Source organism: Frankliniella occidentalis, unplaced genomic scaffold (assembly GCF_000697945.3).
Source record: "Frankliniella occidentalis isolate FOCC.00 unplaced genomic scaffold, Focc_3.1 Scaffold105, whole genome shotgun sequence".
Taxonomy (NCBI): Eukaryota; Metazoa; Arthropoda; class Insecta; order Thysanoptera; family Thripidae; genus Frankliniella; species Frankliniella occidentalis.
Window position 1 is genome coordinate 178,509 of NW_026267234.1, and position 22,855 is coordinate 201,363.

The following is a 22,855-nucleotide window of genomic DNA, read 5'->3' on the forward strand; positions in this document are numbered from 1 at the left end:
GATTGTATTTGCCTCCTGATTATTACTTCGCATGGGGTCTTTTGTTGTATGGTGTGGATTTGTGGTGTAGTTTGGGTAGAGGCTGCAACACATCTTTTGAAAACATCATTAACTTTCACATCCTTTTTAACTTTTACAGAAGCACTTGTTGGAATGGGTTACAGTCGAAGCGAGATTGAGGATAGTCTGGCACAAGCAAAATACGATGATGTATTTGCCACCTACCTATTACTAGGAAGGAAAAACACAGATGTATGTATTGACTTTTATTTCTGCAACTATCTACTGAGAATTTTAAAAGAAGTCAATCTCGTAAAGTTATAATTTTTCTGGAGATTGCAAATTTGAATGAACTATGTAATTTACGCAAGATTGTTGTTTCCTTTTCAGCCGGAGAGCGACGGATCGCGGTCGGGTAGTTCACTTTCTTTGTGGAACCTGCCCCCGGGCGCCGTCTCGTCGAGCAACGCGCAGTCACCCTCTCATGGTCACCGAGGCGTCCTTAGATCCATCTCGGCCACCAACGCCAAGCCCAGCAGAAGGGCCTCGTCCGGTGGGGAAACCTTGCGTGAGTCGCACGGCCAGCCGGCGGCGACGACAGCCTCAGGTGGTGGGACCTCGTCGGGACCTAGTCCCTGTCTTGGTCATGGGCATGTTTTAGTGCTAGGTGCTAGGATCTGTCTGCAAGATACGAGGATTGGACTGGCCTCAGGCTTATGGATGAACCTCATCAAAGTTTTGCAATGCTGAGCCTCGCAAGCCATAGTATAGCTTCTCATCCTAGGACTGCTCCTCAATTAATGGCCCTAGATGTAGTATTCTTAGAGCCTTGCCTAAAGTTACATTTGAAAACCTTGCAATTATTTTGTCAATATCTTCTCTCTTCAACTTATTCCTCATGAAATGTGTATTTCTTAATGGTTTCTAAATAAGTTACCCCTGCACCTATTTTTTTTAGTTCCACCCGTATCTTGGATCATTTTGCTTCACCCCCTGCTCTTTTCTTAGACGGGTCTCAATTAAAAAAAAAAGAAATTAAAAAACTAAAATGCATGTGTCTGAAATAATGTGTGCATTTGCACTTTGTGTACATGTGCTATCTCTTTTCTATCCCTTCTCATGCCTGTTGATTCATCTTTCATTGCATAAGACTCTTAATCATTTCTCTCGTAAATCGATTTCTTGAGCATTTTACCATCAGCAAGTGTTGGTTAATTTTGTAAATTTGAATTTTTTATTAATTTTGTAAAATTCAACCTGAAATGTTGTCCAGTTTTTGTTTTACTTACGAGTGTTATTTTCCTGAGTTAATTCCGGGTACGCGCCTTGGTAGCAGTCTTTACCAGTCTGATGTATGATACTGTCAAAGCCCATTACACATATCTGTCCGGTCCTGGCTGTCGTTGTCTCTTGTTATTGTTTCTGTTACGTCATAGCATAGTCTTTGTTTGCATATGGTTCATTTATGGAAAGCTTTTTGACAGTATATCATTATAGCAGGTTATTTCTTTTTTATCAATGATCCATTTTCTCTTACAGGAGTTCCAGCAGGAACACCAAATTCTTCAAATCACAATCACAATTCAACAACCTCTAATTTTAAGCGGCAAAATACTGTGGACTCTGCAACCATCAAAGAAAATACTGCTAGAATTAATTCAGCTTCTGCTGCAACAAGGCCCACACCAGTGAAGAATTCCTCAAATATGCCTGTAGACTCAAGTACGTTTCCCTATACTTTCTCATTTTATTTGCTTCAGGTGTTTCAGCATCTCATGTGATTACTTTTTGTTTATGAAGGTAGTGCAGCTAGTCCTGGAAAGCCAAGGATGAGCTATAAATCCAGTACCATGTCTGGAAACAGAAAATTGGAATCAGCTGGTTCAGTTAGCAGACGTAGTACCATCTATGATGCAAATAAACCATCATTTGATGACAAGAGCAACACTTCTTCAGAAGCTCCCAGGTATGTTCCAAATCATCTTATGTTTAATAGCCACTCTTTCCTGACCACACAAGACACTCTAGTTCTTGTTTTTATACAAATCTTGAATGGAGAGAGGCCCAGGGAAGAAAAACCTGGCAATGTTACTTATTTATTAGGCTTTATGCATCCTACATTGCAATGAGTGAGGTTCCTCAAATATAGGAAAAGTGGTTATCGTAATTTATTTTCTCTCTTATTACTGTCATTATTCCTACAGCATGCTATTTTAACCAGCCTCACTTTGAAGGTCTAAGAGGGCTTCAAAAAGGGGAGAAAAAGGTGCGATTTAGAGCAAGAATGTGGTAATTTGGATGTAGGACTCATGTAGATCATGTGCAGCATTTGACAGCTCAAAATTAGGAACTTGCCAGGCACCCAGTTAATATACGTGTATAAGATGTTGGTCAGGGAAGAGAAAGCATAAGGTGATCACAAAGGTTTTACAGTCATCTTTACAGTCATCAAAGATGAATTTAGATAAAAAAAAAAATAAAGCATGCAATTAAACTGTGGGGAAGATGAGCACTTGCATGATCAGAAAACCTTATCGCTTTAAATTTTTGGTCTCTCCTGGCACGGCTTATTAGCTTAACTAAGAGGAGTATGACCAGTTCTGTTCCCTAAGAATGTTGTTCATCTATACCTCTACTTGCATCTTAACTCTACATTACCTACATTTCATAAATTGCACTTTAACCAGTTGTATTTTTTCAATCTAGAATCTTATATTATAGTTCAATTTTATTGTTACATATCTTATTTTCTAATTTACGTACATTAGCAGGATAAAGAAACTTTAGATTAATATGTTTGAATATATATTTTTGCTTCAGCAAAGAGAAAGGGGGATCTTTCCTGAATTAGCAATTTTTTTGTGTCAATAATTCTGCTAGGTCTGATAAGATATTAGTGAATGTTATTTTAATGTCAGTTTTCCTTATTCTCATGCTTGAGCATGGTGCTTTTCTATCTTATCAATTCATTACTTTGGCCCCATTAAAACTCTTTCTTTGGAATCCTTCTGTATATCTTCATGACCTTGATATGACCCATCTTGTTTATAGTGGACAGGGTGCGGGCGAAAGCCTTTCAGTGAACCGTACTGTGAAGGGACATATCAAGTCGGCCAGCATTTCTACCTCCGGCCGAACCGACCATTCGAACCTTGACCAAACTCTTGATACCTTAAGGCAAAGGTAGTATGCGGCGCTCTGCTCTAAGACATAGCGGTGCTTTTGCATTCTTGCATATAAAGAAGCAAATTTTGTAGTTGTGAATTTTGAAATATTATATCTATCTAAGTAGTTGGTCTGCTCTCCTTTTAACTATTATATTTCTTTCTTAATGCTATTGAAATTGCGTATCTAAGATGTACAGTATACTAGCTTTAATGCCAATGCCATTTCTGACAATGTATTGGCATTTCATTAGTTACTACTTTATTTCTTTTTTATCATCTCAATATCTATCTAGGGAATGTGTTGCTGCTCAAGCAGGTAGAGTTTGAGAAAGTTGGAGGGGGGGGGGGGGTAGACGAAATTTGCTACCCACAGTCTCTCCTGCCCTCTCCCACACTCTCTGTTAGACATACTCTCTATCATTCACAGTAGTGATGTCACAGGATGTTTTTGTATCTTAAGGGGATTTTGGTGACTTTTGTCTGTTGCTATTAGTATTTTTTTAGAATTTTTGGTAGCTGTTATTTTTATCTTTAGTATTTGCATGTATACTGAGAGAATTATACCATACCAGTTACATAGTGTTTTGATACTATTTGTGGTACTGTAGTTTGTAATCTTCAGTTAATGTGATGTTGGTATAAAAACAAGCACTATTCAGATGATTATGATGGTTTAGCGAATGCATTTTAACATTTTAAAATTTTAACCTTTATGGTGAGCAAGTCATTTACTGCCATTTAAAGCAGTGAGCTTACACAGGTTTCATAAGTTTCCTGGATGCTATAACTGCCTCAACATAACTGCCTTAACTTTGCTGTCTTTGCCTTTTCAATATCAAGTTAGGCTGATCCATTAATTCCCCCCCCTCTCCTTTATCCTTTCACACAGTCTTAGTGATTCAGTAGTCAAAGAAACTGAATACAGTAAATCATTTTGTCCCTTTCCAAAGAAAAAAAAGACTGTCTCAGTCAAGTGTTTTGATGAAGATGTAGCATTAGTTTTGTTGTCCTTACTTTTGCAGGTGATTGCAGTAGAAAAAGGGTTTTGTTCTTGTTAATAAAATCTTGCATGGTGAGAAATATTTTTTGCACTATCGCTAATATGAAGGTGTTGTGTTTGTGTGTTTTCAGCAGTGTGGTTGCCAGAGGACCTCCCGTTTCACCTGCTGTTGGAAACAGAGTTCAACAACCTTTCCCTAGAAATGTGCCAAGCCGCTCAACGTTCCACAGTGGCCAAAATAGGCCAAGAAATCACACAGGGTCAGTGTCGGCGTATGGGGCCTCACCACTTCAAACACAGGATACTTCTGCTATCCCTCATGGCCGCACTTCGTCATTCTTTTCTAAACTTTCATCAAGATTCTCCAAGCGGTGAGTGTTACTTAAATTTTTCACTGCATTTTTTTGCCTCAAGTTACACCCCCCTACGTATTCTCAATAACCAACAGGTTTTCAAAATATGTTCAACTCTTGTGTGTAAAATATCCAACTGGATTATTTTCTTTCTAATGATTAAAACATTTCGAAATTGACCTGTTGGTTTTTGGTTTATGTGGTTAACAATCAGAGCAGGTAGGCTGATGCTGAGAACTCACTAACTCATGTATCTGAGAATCGCGTGTGATTAGAAGTATCTATCTTAGATGCATGGCAAGGCATAACCTCTTGTTTCACTGGAAAACCTTGCTTCACTTCTTATGTCAGTTTTTGTCCTCTCAGAAGTCCATAAAAACTTGGGGGAGGGGGAGGGGGCGCTCTTATTATCTATCTAAATATTAAATGAGAACTAAATTATAGGACATAAAAGAAAATGTAATTGATGATTGATTATTGTTTTAAATCATTTTTTACTCTAATTTATTGTCTATGCTGAATCTTTTGTTTTGGTGGCAAGCTGCAATTTTAAATATTGATAGCAAGGTTCAGCCATGTGATCTTAAGCAAACAAGGCCATTCTTTGTTTTCTTTCAGAGCTATTTCAGGCAGAGGGGGGCAAGGGGGGTTGTGCTCTGATATATTGATCATAGAAACTGAAATTAGTTTACTCATTTGGCTTTGGCTTTCAAACTGAAGTTTGCATGGCAGACAGCCAGTTCAGTTAATGCTTAATTTCACAACTATCTCTCACCCTACTCTATGACTTTGCTCTGTATTTCTATATTAGTTGGCCTATGTAAGTTGGCCTGCTTTTGTAAGCTGGTAATTTATTCCTTCTCAGCTGAGTACAGGCTAAGGAGGTTGTGGGCTGTGGTTAATTAGGCCTTACCTTTTAAAGTCACATTTTCCTTTCTTTACCTGTGGTCAGCTGGATGGGTTAAGTATGAGCTACCTTCTTATGAGAGATAACAGCTTATGTCGATCACCTGGTATTAAGGCACCAGCACTCGTCAGTTCTCATCATTATTGACTTAACCTCCTAAAGTTGTGCAAACCTCTGATATCAACTTTTTCTGACATTAATTTACCTGTGTTGTCTCCCTTATATATCAAGTAATTCCCGTCATACCAAATTTCAAAAACTCTGATACCTTACATTTAGGTTTGACTTATCCCATTCCCTTGTATTCTGTGAAGCCAGTCATGGTTGCATCGATTACCGGTATAAAACACTCATTATGGAAGTTGCTCCAGTATTTCCCTAGATTGACATTCATCATGTAGGCCTAAAAAATACAGGTTCTCAGAAGACATCTTCTATACACATTTGATCCTTTCTTCAGGAAAAGTCTGCTTCTCATGAGCTTATTTTTCCTTTAGAGATTCACTTACAGTGGGTATTTTTTTTATCAAGTTTTCTATTGTTAGATATGCATCACTCAAACAAAACTATTTTTCGCGCATTTTAATTGGTTTTTTTATTTTATTTTACTGTCATTATTCATGGCTAAATTCATTACAGTGGCATTCTTTTTCTTTTGTGGGAATGCAGGTTTTCTTTTCCTTTCAAGAACTGAACGAAGTGCATGAAGTGAGAATGTGAAAAAGACAGCTTCTCAGAGGACGTTCCCATCTACGCGTCTAGGGCAACAGACAAACTGACGACTCAGGCAGCTTTAGTTGTAGTTTTGGCCATGGGGATGCACAATGATTTAACTGTATGGTTTAATGCTTTGATGTCTTGAGAGTTTGTTCTGTCCATGTGGTGTATTGTGTTCATATTATCCTCTGGAACAGAGACCATTGTGAAAGCTTTGCAGTGAAGTTTAACATAAAAGAATGCTCTTGTGGACTGACTTAGACTTGCTTCTCTTTATCTTCCTTCTTTTTAAAAAAAATATCATTGTGCATCCCATTGTACTTTTGTCATAAAAAGTTTTCACTATGTGTAGAAATGCATTGCTGTTGTTATTTATTAATTTTTTAAATGGTGCACATGCCTGCTACTGATATGTATTTCTTATCTAACTGAAATGGATGTGTACAACTGCTTCATATGATACTCTGCGAAATCTAAGTGTGAGATGCTCAAGTCTTCTTTGTACCAATGACATCATCTGCTTCTGTGGAATGTTTGATAAAGAAAAAAAAAGACAGAACCAAAGAGGCTCTTTTCTTTGTAGTTTCTCAATTAATTCTTGATATCTCTTTATCATGAGAGCTATGAACTGTTCGCAAGCAAGGCTTTCACTGGTGGTCCCTGCTCTGAGGGTTGTGTCGGCTGGTGCATAGGCACTGAACACATCTGACAGGCAGTGTTCTCTGCTTGCGTTCAGGACCTAACGGATCGCTGCCGGATCGCTGGCTCTGCACTCTGTGGCCTACCCGACCGACACCGACACCACCTCAGAGCATACCCGCCCGCTACGCCTCGCCACGCTACGTCACGCCACGCCCCGCCATGCCATGCCATACCATAGCATACCCTTCCGTGCTCTCGAGAGTGGTGTGTGTGTGTGTCGTGTGATGTGGTAGGTGTGCTAAGTGGTGGAAGATGATGCAGTTGCGGAACTGGCAGTTTTGTGTACGTGAAGCCAGAATGTGTTCAGCTCTGAAAAGTGATATTTGTGTGTAAATAGGACCTTTTATCTGTTTGTGTGTACATACTCGGGTGATTTGCATATAGTGCTTGTGGCGACCTGCACAGTTCCCATTTCTGATGTCAGTGTCTCCTGGTGTGAGTGGACTCCAAGTGTCTGCTGCTTCTTTGTGATTATTCATATATTGTTGTTATATTGTTATAAGTATTTTTTTATGGAGTAAGATTTTAGTACAACATAATATTTTTGACCTGGTAAATTTATGAAGGCTGAAACTTTCATTGTATTAATTGGGCAGCAATTTTAGATGTGCCAATATTGAATATATTTCTTGATCTAGATACTGTCCTTGGGATTGCATTAAGTTTACTTATTATGGGTGTAAATTAATAGTATTGTGAGCTGCTTTGTTCTACCTCAGTTAAATTTGCCTTAGCATTACAAAGAACTAGTGCTGGCAAGAGTATACTGCCAATTAAGTTTTCTATGAAATGCAATCTAGTTCTTAAATATCTCAGCTAAGATTTAATTTTAAACTAAATTATGGAGAGCAATTGAAAGTACAGCACACTAATTGACAGTATTTCGTGAGATACTTTATCATAAATAATTTGTTTTATTGTCTTAGCTCAAGTGACAAGCCCTATCTCCAAGAAACTCGCTTTGGGAGAATACTGCTCTATCTCATGTTTATTTAGTCCTTCAAATTTTCCTATTCTCATCTGAATGAGATGACCCTTTTAAAGTTTCTGTAGGTATTGGGCAAGTGGATTTTTTAAAACTATACAGGGTGGTCCACAGACCCGTTCCTTTATTTTGCTTATACTGTACGGCATGCAGGCGTGCGGGTGGGTTGCATACTCACACGGGGCCGTAAGGCGCCATGATGAAAGACGGTAGGCAAGCCCGCTCGCACGCCTGCATGCGGTACTGTATAAGCAAAATAAAGGAAGGGGTCTGTGGACCACCCTGTATATGAAATGTTTTCTGAATATCAGTGTGTTAACTTGATGCGTTGCTGTGTCAACCCATACTTTTCCATTATTTTTTTTTTTAAATTATCTTTGGAACTAAATAATAGGCAGCAGTGCATTTCTTTCTTCTTCTTTTTTTTATATTGGCAATTTTGGTCACAATCTTAAACTGTGAAGTACTAGATGTTCCTATGCACAATAATGTTGATGGTACTATATAGGAGCTTTATTTTATTAGTGGATATGATTTATCACACGGCAGAGATCTGCTTTATGTGCCTTCTTTGTATAAATATTGACATGTGAAAGGTTTCATGGACTTACCTTCAGTGCTGTGCTCATTCTTGTGGAATGTGGCTTTGGAATATATTTCGTTGACCTAAAGCTCAGTATCTTGAATTTGTTTGCAATCACTTGATCTGAACTAAACCTTGACCTTGTAAGCCCATGCTACTGAACTTATAACTAAGTGCATTGATGACGCTCTCAAACAGAGTCTGTATCTTTTGTATAGGCAGTGTTTAGCAAAAAATTAACTTGATGATACAACAGATACATCAGATAAGGCGAAACTTTCTCATTATTAAACTGTTAAACCAATTGAAATTGCACGTCAAGGTTCAAATCCATACTTTCTTCGATTGTACTTTTAAAAGAATAATGTTCACAAAAATGCACAATTTCAAAGATGTTCATGAAGTATATTATCTAAAAAACAAAACAAACAAATGTGCTATTCAGAAATTCATTGTATAGTACTTAGAAATCCTTTTGTTAGAGTGCTTTTTTGTTTGCATAATACTCTTCAATAATATTTGTGGCAGACTTCAATCAGAAGTATTTGTCCAATACTTCAAATGTCAAACTTTTTAAGAGATTTTTTTCAATTTCTGTATCCTCTTTAACTTTATGGTCTGCTGTTTTGAGACTTTTTAAATTCCATTTGAATCAATTGAATGTCCCTTTTTTTAATTTTATCTATCGATTAGTTTTGTTTGATTATCTAGTCAAGAGATTGCAGTGGCTGTTTTTCTGGCTGAGGTCATGCTGGCTTTTCTCATTCTTTAGAGCCTTTGGCGCAGAGTCTGTCAATCTTTACTTTTCCAATCTGAAACAAAATTCCTCATGTACCCATTTTTTTTTATATTAAAAAAATCTAAACTTCCTGTTTTTGACTCAATTATGTGGTTTTAACAAGTTAATAAAAGATGATATTCACCTACTTGTTTTGTACAGTAATATGGCAACAACCTCCCCCTGCCATTATTTATGAATTTGCCTTTGATCAAGCTCTTTCATTTTGAAAGTATTCATATAAGCCTTTTGTTTATTTCCTCAGCATCAAAATATTTAAAGTCTTTGTCTTTTAGATTCAGTTACAAATTTTGGGGCACTTTGTTATTCTTGAAGACTCTTAGAGACAATTTTTTATTGTCACATGTCACCTAGGAATACTGTGTCTTAATTTCTTTCTGCTGATCGTGATATCACTTTATGTTAATGCAAATCTAAAAATGTGCAACTTCTTCTCATAGTTTTATGATACATCGCGTAGTATTGTCCTTAATAGCTTTTTCCGTTTTGGATGTTGTTTGCTGTCAAACATTTTGGTGGGCATCTTCAGACCACCATGTTCAACTTAACTTGCTGTTTGCTCTGCCGACTTAAAGCCTCTCACAGACAAGTTGACTCAAGATTTTTACCAATTTACCACAGTATAGTTGAAGGAACTGCTTTGTGGTAGATACATCAGTTAAATACATGTGGTAGCTACAAATGCATGAAGTGACACTACACAGAAGGCTTCACTTCCTCAGCCCTGAAACACTAATTCCTTTTCTCAAAGAGCCTTGAGTAATGAATATCTGGTACAGGTAATTTAACCTTCAGCACTCGTTTCAGAAATTTGTCAATTCTTCGTTTCCCAAGAAATGAGTGAGTTCTTTTTGTTTTTCGTTTTTTTTTTTTTTTTACTTGCACCATGGCTGGTTTAACTTCTCTCCTTTTGGGAAAATAATCCCTCCTCATACTTTAATCCCCGAGGTACTATTTTACAGTGTATAATGGTGTTTCTAAGGCATGTCGTTGATCGAAATTTGGTAGTACTCAATTTTTTTTCTTTTTGTAGTAACAGTTACTTACTTGCTTTCAACTTGCACCCCCACTAAATAGAATACCTTCTCCCAAAATGTAGTGAATCAAAGAGCTTGGTATTTGGTTTCTGACTGCCCCTTGGTTTTGTAGAATATGTAGTGATGATAGGCCTTACTGCCTTACACTGTGAATGTTTGCTCAGTCGTGTGTGCATTTGTGTGTTTGCTCATGCTATTATGTGTTTGAATGATCTTTTTATATTTGATTTTTCTTTTATGTTTTAATTTCAGCCCCATGGATCCGCCTCCTAAGCATTTAGTTAGGTATGTTTTAGTCTTGTGATTTATTTATTCAATTATTTTGCATGATTTTTTACAAAAATTGTTTTAAATCTTTTGGGGCTCATTTCCTTTTCTTTCTTCTATTTTCTTTTTTAGTTGTTTCACTTTTCAAGAGAACATTCCCTGTTGTTTCTTTTTTTCCCTCTTTTACTCATTCATGAATAAAACAACTTACTTGGAACCATCTGAACCATAGGGTGTCCCACAGGTCAAACTTGTTTATTAGTTATTCTGTACCACTTGCTGTAGGTTACCTGCTCTCTCGCTTGCGGTACATCATAACGGATAAAAATGTATGGTGCCAATGGGACGCACTGTCCTCTTCTATGGTTCATCTAAATTTTATACATATTTCATATTTCTCCTTTGTATGCTAAGTTGCTGTTGTACTCATCTTATTAAATGAGGAATTTATCAATTTGTTTTAGGCTTTCTTCTGGGTTTATTATAATTCTTTAGTTTTCACCTAGTACAATTCTGTCAAGTTAAAGAGGAGTCAACAGTTTAAGTTACAGTTCACATTGGTGTCTGTTCTAAATACATTGTGTGTAGAAATGAGAAAAGCACCTTTTCTCATTTAGTAGTGCCTTTTCTACGCATTTAAGCTCGTTTCTATTTGCAAACCATATTTCTAGTGCATGCAGTTTCATGTTTTATTTGTAAAATACAAAGGTTTGGAATTGTTTTGTGAACCAAATTAACTAATTGTATTCAAAACAATATAGATATCTATCTATTTTTTTGAGTTACCTGTTGATTGACAGTTAATTGACACAGTAGCACTATCTTTTTCCCCTTACTTAATTTTTTCTTGGAACAGTGTTCAGATATTCCTCTTTATTTACTTAGACAGCTTTGTTGATAAGTTCTTAATCTTGGCACAAAGTTAATATGGTGACAAAGAATCAAAAGGATTTGCTCTGTGAATTAGTGTTATTAATTATTTGTTTTTCTCCTTTATGTTCAGTGGTGCTGTGAATGATGACCAAGCGAAGCCCCGATCTCTAAGATTCACTTGGAGTATGAAAACAACATCTTCAAGGGACCCAAATGAAATAATGGCAGAAATTAGAAAGGTAAACGTCAATCCATCCTAAGGTTATAATCTAACCTACTTACGTATTTCTTACAAAACTTTTTATTATCTATTTACAGGTGCTGGACGCCAATAACTGTGACTATGAGCAAAGAGAGAGATTTTTGCTATTATGTGTACATGGAGACCCAAACACTGACTCCCTAGTCCAGTGGGAAATTGAAGTGTGTAAATTGCCTCGTCTGTCCCTTAATGGTGTACGGTTCAAGCGTATCTCTGGGACATCTATTGGCTTCAAGAACATTGCATCCAAAATAGCTAATGAACTGAAACTGTGACTACCTGGTATGGAGGGGGAGGTAAACGAAGAGATGGCACAGGTGCATTCTCCTTGTGTGCCTTCCCCTCTACCTTCTGAAAGCGCCTGACGAAGGTCTACGGCTCATGAGCAGGTGAGCTTTGTGAATCGGTTAAGACGTCTTCTTCGATTACCTGCTCGTGGCCGTGAAAATCACATGAGCTAGCCTCTCAAAGAAGGATAGGTAACTTGAAAACAGTGCAATAGTTGCCCATTAACACCATTGGAAAGACTTGTCATTCTCGCCATTTCATATCTCATTATTTGTGTCAAATCTATTGTTCATGCTAAATAATTTATAAACAGTTTGGATCAACATATCGCTCCCATGTGACATCACTTGCAACCAATTTTTTTTCTATCTTAGCTCATTACTGCCTGGAGAGTTTCTTAATTTTTTTATTTTAATTAAATAAAGGTCTTTGTTAAAAAGAAAGATGTGGACAAATTGTAGCCAGGGGCACATCATTTCCAGTCTGAGCATACACTGACTTTTTATCTATCTTTTCTGTGACTGTTTTGACTTAAAGTCAATTTCTTTTTGTGTGCATGTTTACTTTTGTATATGGAGTACTCAAATTGAAGTTTTATGTTATTATATGTTCCACTGCTAGGTTGTGGCTATGTTCTAGTTGAAATTTTTCTCTATTGTTACTAGAGCGACAATCAGGAGGTAATGTGAACTTCTAATTTTTTGTTATCTTCTACGATATATTTTGATGGAGACCCCTCTTTTGTCTTTGATTCCTTTATTGTGTCTGAGCTTTTATATCAGTTTAACAGCAGACTCTTGGTATTAATGGGCTAAGTGCACTTCTTACATTGAAAATGATTCCACCGTTTACTGGCCTCATCCTGGGATAAAATCATGGGAGTTAAAAAAAACCTGTCGTATTCAACAATTTAATTTAATTTAATTTAAAGACCTGGGGCACATTGAGCGCTAAGAGATGATTTAGAAACTGCTCTGTGCTAAAACTGTTCCTGTTTTCAGAGCCAATATATTTATCACAAGTTCTCTGGCATTTGTAAAAATCATGCAAATGAAATTGTTCTTGTAATTTTGTACAAAAACTCAATGTATTTATGGGTATGTATGTATGTATGTGTGTACATATATATATGTATAGATATATATATATCTGTCTTGAGTGTTTATCAGTGAACAAATGATAAAATATTGGTGTGGTGGAAGAGGTTTGTACAATCTTTACAGTCTTCTTATCTATTCAATAGTCTCTTAGGAGTAATTGTGAATTGTTTCAATGGGAACTGACAGTGTCAACCTGACAGCATTCAGTTTGCTGGTTTAGGCTGTTAATTAGCTGAACTTTAAGTCTTGTACAAATGTATAGACAGTGTATTGTTATGTCCTGTGTAAATCCTATCAAGCTGTGTATGTGTTTCATGCATTGAAAATTTTTGGTAGTTTTCATATTCCTTTAATGTCACCAGATGATAGATCATGAAACTCATTTAATTATGATTATGAATTAAAAATATATAGTCATTTGATATATTTTCATTTAGTGTGGTTCGCTGTTGTCAAGATCATGAAAACATGTGCCTCCTGATTGGAAAAGTTATGTTGTGTCTCATATGCTTGTTTGCTATGCAAACGAAATCTTTGCCAGGCAAAACATTTGTTTTACGTACACTGATAAATAACTAAAGTTGCATGAGTGTCCATAGATACTGTATTTCATATTTTGTTCAAGGGGCCAAGGATCTCCTACATTTTTCATTTGGCTTTTGTAAGAAACGTATCTCTGTGCTAACAAAGTTCCGAATGATGGAGTAATAGAATTGTATTCTTTCAAAGATGAGAACTTTATCCCTCTATTTGACATAGAATTTCAAAGAATCCAAATTGGTTTTAGTTCCCATTTCAGTGCAAAACTTATTAATATCTTTTCTTTGGATCTATATTTAGGCTATTTTTTTATCTTTGATGATTTTTATTGGTTTGAAATTAATATCACATAAATTTAAAGTTGTCCGCCCTTGACTTTACACTCTTGCAATAGTGGTATTGCCATATTACTGATGTGAACTCATTTAAAGTTTGATGTGTGAGACATTTGTGGGGACATTTCTGGTTCTGGCCTTTCCTCTTTTACTGTTGGTGAACATTTGTACTTACCATGAAAGAAACTGGTATGTAGTCAGCAAATCCTTGCAGTTTATGGTTTCATTTTAGTTTCTATTCCTTCAATGAGACTATTTTTGCAGTCAGTCTAAAGCACATCATTGTATGGAAGGATTTTGTTTTTTATGTAACTTCAAGAACGTAAATCTTATTTGTATTGGAATGTTGTGTGTTTTAGTGACTTGTGGGAATACCTACCAAATCTTCCCGGAATCATTTTATTAACTTATGCCAAAGAAGTACAAAATTCTGGATCAAAGCAATAAATGATTTATTTTATTATTTTTTTGTCTGAGTTTAATCATACTAAGATTGGCTTTTTATTTGTTGTGATCTGATTTTTATTTTCTTCGTATACTATCCTTTTATCAGAATTTTGTCTCTGAGTTCGCAAAGGAGTCATACATTGGAATGTGTTATTTGAGTATAGTATGCATGACTGCCCTCACCCACTGGAACACTCTTCTTTCCTCCCTATTGTTCTTGGGTACCTATATAATTTCTACCATATATTCCATTTAAGCAAAACAGTTTTAGTGTGAGAAATTTTGTGTTCACATGTGCCAAACAATGTCTAGATAGAAGTTCTGTAACAGTACCTACCATAACATAACTGCCCAACTGTACCAATGTAAGGGTTCGTTAAATTCAGTTTTCCGTACTCATGTATACAGTAGTTGAGGGAGGAGAGTTAAGTCCTGCGTTTCTGTAATAAGTGCAATTCACTATCTGTCAAGATAGATTGGTATTTTACCTATTAAACCAGGATTGTATTTAGGAAGATGACCAATGTTTTCAAACCAACTTCAATTGGAAGGCACAGTTAAATGGCGATAGAAGCATCATCTTTTCGTATTATTATTTTCTTATATTGTTTCTTGTACATAATTTTTATAATTTGTGATCTTTCTTGAGATTGATGACCTTTCTGCTGCCCTGCTTTATTGTCATGTCCCTTCACTGCTCGAACCCAAAATGATTATTGATTAGTTGAAGATTAGTACATGTTGTTATTAATTTTATTATTGTGTTGAACTGTTCTCTCTTGAGAAAATTTATTGATTCTTCTACTCTTTGTCCATAGAAGAAATAAACCATCAATACCCATTCAATTTTTTCTCTTAAATGTTTGGATTGTAATCGTTTTCACTTTCACCGTTTGCCTGGAATATCTGCTTTACAGTAATGCTGTTGCTGTGAATCATAACAAATTCTGTAGTTATTTAGCAGTTTTTTCTTATTTTATAAGTTATTTGAGGGGGGCATTAAAAGAAATTGACTGGAAGCATGCTAGTTATACAGTCAGTACAAAGTTTCAAATTGCCTGCTGTGTACTTACACATTGCACAGTTTGTAACTGTGAATTGAGTGAGTCTGCCTGCTTGTTTTGCCATGTCCTGGTGAAACACAGGGTGGCATGTCAATTTAAAGCTGGATAATGTGCTCATTGTTGTAGCACATTGTTTTTATTTGTCTTGTACTAAATTTATTATATTTGCAAACTTATTTTGTTGTCTCCATAATTTTGTTTGTTTTAGCTGTGGATTACAAATGTTCTATCATCTGTCTGTGATTGTCAAACTGATTACTCATCTCTCCATCTGTGATACAAATGTTTAGGTAGATTGTGTGGATGGGAGGAAAAGGCCTCAAAACAGTTCATTTTAAAAGAGCCGATGCTATACCATTTTCCCTGGTTGTAAGCACAGTATTACCTTGGTAACTCTTGTTTGAAGTATCGTCCCCATGTTAATTGTAGAGCTATCGATATTTGTTTTAGGCAACTGCCAAAATTGAGTAAAGATGAGGAAAAAATGTCAAAATGAAACACTCATGCTGAAACAATGGAGGAAGGACAAGGGACCATAAGCATACTGAAGAGATGTCTGGTACTGAAGAGAGATGTGCAAAAAGTGTTTATACTAAACTTGTCCTAACAAGCAAATAAAAGAAAGAAATTAATGATATCTCTCGTCATTTTTCAACTTGCAACTCTGTCAATTTTCAATTTGAAAATATTTTAACGTAGTCTTAACGCAAATTTATTTCCAATTTTAATAGAATATAATCACAATAAAATTTCTTTGTAACAAAAACATTAGGTCACAGTCTTTAAGAGGAGGGGAGTGACTTTAATACATTTTGACAACACTATCAAATACACATGAGATTAGTAATAGATCATTACAAACAGTGGTCAATACATTAATTTCAATACTGAAACATAATTATGTGAGCAACAGAAAACAAAATCAGAATCACAGGAGTTCTAAATGAAGGAAATATCAGATCCAACAGTCATTTGTAAACAAGCAAAATAGTACCTCATTGAACATAAATTTAAGAGATTCCTGGGAGCACCTTGGTTTACGGCACTTTTGACTAATAATCACACAAACTTCAAAATTTGGTACAAAATATCAACAAAAATGAATATTTTGGGAAATGATCACATGTTATACTTACAGAACTTGTTAAAACTACAATCGCTTTGGTTAAAGACAAGAATGACAGGAAACAACAAATCAATACTAGACAGACTTCACTAATTGGTCTATGCTCGTTAATCTTAAGCTTCAGAATAAAAATAGATTTTATAAAAATGAAAAGCTTGGGTAACTCGGCAATGGAAGTCCCCCACAAAAAAATAATTTGAACAGAATGCAGAATAATGACAGAAGACTTGTCCAATTCAGATCTTCCAATGGAACATGCTCAAAGTACTCCTTTGTAAACTAATATCATAAACTTCAAGAAATATCTTTAGCAGAGGCAAAGAAACCAAGACTTTATGCCATTGACACAATAGTGCACAAAGATTTGATTAGATTTCAAATCATCAGGACTGATACCTTATAACTACAGCACCTGACTTCTTTAAGTAAAGGAAGCATCAGGATATAATTCATATACATACAGAAATAAATAAATAAACATACAATACTGAAAAGAGAAATAACACATTTTTTAACGGCAAGGACACACCAATTCCAGTTCTCAGTCAAACATTCATGTTTGGCATTGGTGACAAAACCGGAAGGAAAGAACAGCGCAAACAAACGTTGGTGGTATACCTTGTACAGATAGAATCAGATACAGTTAAGAGGATGCTATGTAGTCAGTATTGCCTAAAAATACCACAAGGAAAAATAAGATTTAACCTCAAGTCAGTTAGAAAGTTATGTAAACATTTAAAAGAATCACTGACAAAAATTTCCTAAATTAAAGAAGCTTTGACAATTTTTATTAGGTATCTTAAACCCCTTTTTTGTACTTGCTTTTCACTCAGGGTCTGGTGATCCTGATTCAGAAGCACTGATGACTGTGTTGCAGACAGCATCTCGTGGACGAATATATTGAGATGGTTCAAAGGGATCCGTCTGTAAAAGCAAAACAAATGAACATAAGTCATAGCTCATCTCAAGTTCAAAACCAAGTTCAGGCTGCATGTCTACACAAGATTTGCATGGTAATGACAGCAAACTAAGCCATTTCATGTAAAGCATGGACCTAACCTAAGCACTACAGATTACAAGATGCAAAGCAAGAATTAATTGAGAAAAGCTGGGTCATTTGGGTAAAGGTGAGAAGATATATCACCTGCAGGTTTGGTAAGGGGAGGGTAGGATGGTTAAGTAGGTCTGTAAAATGGTATCAAATGGCGGGTGTATTTACGTTGGCCCCAGGGACTCCACTTAATAGCACATGCTCCATGCATATCAGTCATATAGCCAGTCACATAACCATTGGGGTAATAGCTGCCCATGTAATGACTCATGTAATCGTAGTCATAGCAATAGCTTCCATAGTTGCCCACATAGTCACCAGCATAACCACAAGTCCAAATTTCCTGTACCTTCTTCACTATTGACGGAAATTCTTTGGCAATTCGTTGCCATTCAAGAGGAGCTTCCCGAGAAATCGGGCTAGCAGCCAAAGTCAACAGTTCTTCAAGATTATACTGTTTTCGCTTCACAAGTTCTGATCCTAAATTAGATTGAAACAAATAAATACAGGATATATTTGACCCACACCATTTGGTTACTGACATAGAAACCACTAAGTTTTAATTATTACCAGGTGGGGCAGCAGATCTAATGGTTTCCTCACTTTCACTGGTTGAACTTTCCCCACTGTTGCTAGCTGCAATGGTAGAGATTGTATGTGGATTGGAACTACTGGATCCAATACTTTCTATCTGAGGAACAGGTACAGCAGAAGCTAAAATTGTTCCAGATGGAGCAGCAGAATGTGTTGGTACGCCGGAGGAAGCAGCAAGAACAGTTTCCACAGTAGAGCCCAAGTTAGGGGAAGAGGTGGTGATGGAGGCTGCATTTGTAGCAATTGCACTGGTGGATGTAGGTGATGGCAACTCTTCCTCATAGCTACATTTAAAGATTAAAATAACAAATTACAAATAAAAATTACTTTATTTACCTATTACCGTATTCACCTGAGTCTAAGACCCCCTTTTTTCGCCAAAAATTCGTCGCGGAAGTAAGGGGGGGTCTTATACGCCCAGGTTAAGCCAAGGGGGGTCCCGCACACTTCAGAAGCCCGGAAACACGTTAAATACACTTTATACACGTCTCGGCGCCTCCCGTTAATTTTTTTTTTTAATTTGGGCCCTTTAAAATGGGTGGGGGTGGGGGGGGGTCCTACTTCCGGGGGGTCCTAGACTCAGGTGAATATGGTAATATTACTAGTATGTATTATTTTAAAATAATTATTGAAACTTTACCTATCAAAGTATCCATGGTCTTGACCTGCAAAGTACTCATCTAAAACCAGTTTTGCAGCCTGCAGGCAAATTATATTTTGGTGATGCAAACATGTTTTCTCACATACTCTAACATTAAAATAAATGAATGATATTATGAAAAATCATACCCGCACTATATCATGATTAGATCCAGTAATTTTGAGAACACAGCCACCGACTGCCACTGTGTACTTGTACTCCCCAAGACTGGCATCATTTGTAGAAAAGCTGTGCAACAGGGTGGAACGCCTAACACCTAATAAATAAATCTTGTTTGAGAACATAGTTGTGTGTCTGAATGTATAGCATTACAGTTTTGCATCAAAAATAAGTAAGTGTGTTAACATAATTGGAACAATCTCATTTAAAAATACCTCCTTGTGAGATGCGAGCGCTGTCGTCTGATGCACTACTATTCAAGCTTGAACTTGAACCACCCAATGTCTCACGATGCTCACGTAGTCCTTCAGGCTGCTCAGGTCTGACAGGTGAAGCATTACGTCGTATTGTGTCCTCCATTAATTGCCTGGCATGGCTGAAATGAAAAAACAATTGCTTATTTTACTGAGCTTGAGGACAGAATATGTAAAATACTGCTATAGCCGACTCTCACATAATTTTCTCTTCTGTAGGACCTGTGATTTGAACCAGTCGTTCTTTGGCACCTGGATTCACTACAAAAAAAAAAGGGAGAAAGATGAGTGAGAGAATAGAATGTGTGTTCATGATTAAACAGCTTTAAAAGTTAAGGGATACAAATAAAACTCCTAACCACAAGCTTGGTAATAAAGCACATTAGTCGAACAGAAACAGCACCATGATTAGAACTTGAAATAATCTTTGACGACAACATTCACTTGCACAAGCACTGACTTACCACACATAGGTCATATAAAGCAATAAAAATGTTACAAGAAAATCACAGTCACAGGTTGTGAGTTGGTAGATTAAAATTACGGATAAATGACGCCAAACACGCATTAATCAAGGAAATAAGCAATGATCAGATTCCCAATACACAGGTTACAACGAAGGGCCAGAGAACAGCAAAGAAAGCTTCACCAAAGAAAAAAAAAAACGATATTGACAAGGATGCTTCCAACTGCTCTGGCAAAAGTAAGATTTGCTGATCTAGTTAAGTGAATGTCCAAAGTCTTGCAATACAAAGTAGAAGAGGGGAGGGGGGAATCAAAAAGAATAAAATGAGGAATGGAATGTAGATGGTGCTGACTGTAAATCTAGTACAGTTCCCACAGCCACAAATTCAAACCACTGAACCCAAATCAACGATGCATTGATTTTTCAACAGTTACAAATAATAGTATTTGGAAAACTTTTGACCGACAATAAGTTTTAAACAGAAATATTTCCTGAAAATTACTAAAAATTGTGACTTTGAACATTCCCTGGGTGGAACTACCAAACCTTACATTTGTCGAGTCCATTTAGGCAAACATCCAAATAATTGACATTCTTCCCGTGATCTCCAATAAATCTTGACTTTCAATACAGAAGGCATTAGGTTTTAGTTAGTTACAGGCAACTAACTCATGCAGCTAACTCATTACCTCTCTGAAATGAAATGATGGTTTCACTCATTTCTTCGATCATGTGCACCCTGCGTCCTTTGATTCCCATCACTAAAACAAACACACAGTTGTCTAACAATGGTTTCCCCTTCCCTAACAACCCACTGACAATTAAGGTACAGTCAGGTTAAAGAAAAAGAAGGTAGGCATAATATATAGACTGTCCTTATTTCTTAATACAGATGACAAAATAAGGGTAATACTGTGCTACTACTGACTGCTGTAATAAAAAATAATAGTAGCAACCAACTACAATACACTTAATAGGAGAAATATGATGAGACCAAAAAACAAAAGAAGTTTGTCATTCAATTGTTTTTGTTGATTTGAAAAAAGAAAAGAAAAACAACAATATAAATCAAAACAACAATATGTTTTGATAAAAGACAGTAATAATCTACAATTTCTAGTGAGATAGAGAGAAATGAAAATTGCAATTCATTGTCCACTACTTCAATTTATATAAAGTTTTCACATACCTTTTCCTGAATCAGAATTACGAATGACAACTTCATCCTTACAGTAGTTTTTGTTTGGTATCTTAGTAGGCTTAGGAAATTTGCCAGATGTTTTGAGAATTTCTCCTGGGCCAAGTAGAGTTGGTTGTGGAGTGGTAGGTGATGGCATTGGAGTCAAGCCTAAGGCCAGTGGGCCAGCCTGGCCAAATGGCCCCAATCCAGCAAGAGCACTGCTAGGTGTACCGGGACTTTCCAGTACTTCTTGCTGAAATAATACAAATATTATGGGAGGATCTAGAAAATTAGCGCAAAGGTGGGAAACAGATTTAACACAAACCTCATGGTGAGTGTGAGAGATTTTGTGACGATAATAATCAGACATGTTGTCGCCTCCAGTCCAATTTGCTCCCCTGAGCTCAACCAACTCAAGTAAGTGAAGTCTTGATACATAGTCCAACTTTTCATCACGTGAGCCGTTTCGAAATGTTACAAAGAGACGGTCCAGTTGATCTGAAAAATATCATTATTTAAAACTGCTTAATATACCAAGTTGAGTATAAAAACTGGATGCTAAACATACCTTTGTATATTGTTTCTAGTTGTTGACCATACAGTTTGAGGCTTGAACTTAAGGTCAAAACATTAGATTGAAGTGAACGATCACAGTTACCATTGATGATGTGCTGGCAAACTAAATCTGCCAGGGTCATAACTTCATCCACTGAAAAAATATGATTGCTCTAATAGACAAGCAGCAGGCAAAGTAAGAATAATTAAATACAGCTAGAACAACAAGGCATTACCTGATATACCCCCTGATGAGAGGCGATTTTCAGGATGTCTAGTTAGTGATGTAGATAGTTTGAGGGGCCGAGGTTTCTCCAACTTTTTGACAGATCTGGTATTGACACGAGCCTGAAGACTAAGTGCAGACATTTCTACAACAAATAATAAAAACTTGGTTTTAAAAAACTATATAAATAACCGGGATCCAAACAAAACTCTAGGGTCAGTTGATGCTATAGACGATCTGACCCAGCCGTTGAGGTCAATGTGGCAACGCCGCATCCCCAACCATTTCAAACTCAAACTAAGGGAGCGTACTTGAACTTATATCGTAAAAATGATTAACAGCAAGTAAATTGACGTTTGCTTTAAGTTAAATGCCTATATGCAGGTGTATGGCCACTCGAGCAGAAAACTTTACACCGTCGCCACATTAATTTCAGCACCTGGGTCAGATCATCTAATCTATTTAGATGAATGGATCTATCAGGCTTCAACAAATGAAGAATCAGGACACATAACTAAATTTTACAGATGAATGTCAACATCGGCAATGTCTATACTTGTTGCATCAATAAACAAAGTGATCAAGGTTGCACAGAAGAAAATAGTGACAGTGCATGATAAATCATTGCTTTCATTAGAAGAGAACCTTAGCTAAGGACTTCACTTTTGGCACATAGAGAACATGATTAACTGAGGGAAAGCAACAAGATGATCATTGGGAGTGATCACTGTTGCATAGGTTATTGAATGAGGTGTGCATGGAAGATTGTGCACTTACATACTCATTGATTGAGCTTTCAATTCACTCATAGGCTTCGTGAGACTCTCTCTACGATGGACCCAGTTAAAATGTCATGACAAAGCAAAGGGTGAAAATCCCAAAGTACTTGACTAATGTAAGTGTTCCATGTAACTTCAATGCAATTTAGATAGACGTCTCAGTAAATAACACTTAAGTTTTATTCACATGCCTTTTGATTGAGTAGAACGAAGAAAACAGTTCTGTAATGATGAAGTTCAACCTAACTTTCCAGAGCAGCAGCTGAGCTTTCGTTCGGACAAAAAATAATCGTAATAAAACAAAAAAAGTTAAGGGAGAAAGGAAAAGATTTTTTTCTGTTTTTACTCGAGGCCTTGTCGCAAGACCCCAAACTACTC

General features: G+C 36.5%; 2 protein-coding genes across 16 annotated transcripts in view; one reads left to right on the forward strand and one right to left on the reverse strand.

Annotated features, from left to right (window-relative positions):
* Nucleotides 1-16,058, forward strand: part of LOC113204309 (serine/threonine-protein kinase MARK2-like) — a 63,133-nt gene extending 47,075 nt beyond the window's left edge. For 5 of the 13 annotated variants that reach the window (XM_052269865.1, XM_052269866.1, XM_052269867.1 and 2 more), the window contains exons 8-16: nt 140-252; nt 391-607; nt 1,540-1,722; nt 1,801-1,966; nt 3,052-3,183; nt 4,299-4,538; nt 10,503-10,535; nt 11,521-11,629; nt 11,709-16,058. In XM_052269865.1, coding sequence (XP_052125825.1) covers nt 140-252; nt 391-607; nt 1,540-1,722; nt 1,801-1,966; nt 3,052-3,183; nt 4,299-4,538; nt 10,503-10,535; nt 11,521-11,629; nt 11,709-11,927 — 1,412 coding nt within the window. In that variant the 3' untranslated portion in view covers nt 11,928-16,058. Of the gene's footprint in view, nt 1-139; nt 253-390; nt 608-1,539; nt 1,723-1,800; nt 1,967-3,051; nt 3,184-4,298; nt 4,539-6,096; nt 9,341-10,502; nt 10,536-11,520; nt 11,630-11,708 lie in introns of those variants that run through there. The other 8 variants (XM_052269869.1, XM_052269876.1, XM_052269870.1 and 5 more) reach the window with 7 other exon arrangements.
* Nucleotides 16,059-16,122: 64 nt separating this feature from the next.
* On the reverse strand, nt 16,123-22,827 carry LOC113204312 (eukaryotic translation initiation factor 4E-binding protein Mextli). 3 transcript variants are annotated; one of them, XM_026419465.2, is made up of 13 exons: nt 22,669-22,827; nt 21,709-21,843; nt 21,486-21,626; nt 21,243-21,415; nt 20,927-21,170; nt 20,427-20,498; nt 19,472-19,532; nt 19,233-19,393; nt 18,987-19,114; nt 18,838-18,896; nt 18,174-18,481; nt 17,953-18,083; nt 16,123-17,476 (listed from the first exon to the last, which is right to left on the reverse strand). In XM_026419465.2, exons 2-13 carry the CDS (start codon nt 21,839-21,841, stop codon nt 17,378-17,380), a joined length of 1,710 nt encoding a protein of 569 aa, XP_026275250.1. In that variant the 5' UTR covers nt 21,842-21,843; nt 22,669-22,827; the 3' UTR covers nt 16,123-17,377. The 3 variants fall into 3 exon arrangements, with proteins under 3 accessions (XP_026275250.1, XP_052125839.1, XP_026275251.1); XM_052269879.1 differs by lacking the exon at nt 22,669-22,827 and adding an exon at nt 22,476-22,587; XM_026419466.2 differs by lacking the exon at nt 20,427-20,498.
* Nucleotides 22,828-22,855: the final 28 nt, after the last annotated feature.

What these genes read in the sequence shown, in the direction of transcription:
- LOC113204312 (XM_026419465.2), bottom strand. Translation starts at nt 21,841, where the DNA reads ATGTCTGCACTTAGTCTTCAGGCTCGTGTCAATACCAGATCTGTCAAA. An exon ending in TAATTCTGATTCAGGAAAAG is followed by an intron (nt 20,499 to 20,926) that starts GTATGTGAAAAC and finishes TGTTTGTTTTAG; the next exon opens with TGATGGGAATCAAAGGACGC. An exon ending in CCTACAGAAGAGAAAATTAT is followed by an intron (nt 19,394 to 19,471) that starts GTGAGAGTCGGC and finishes TTTTCATTTCAG; the next exon opens with CCATGCCAGGCAATTAATGG.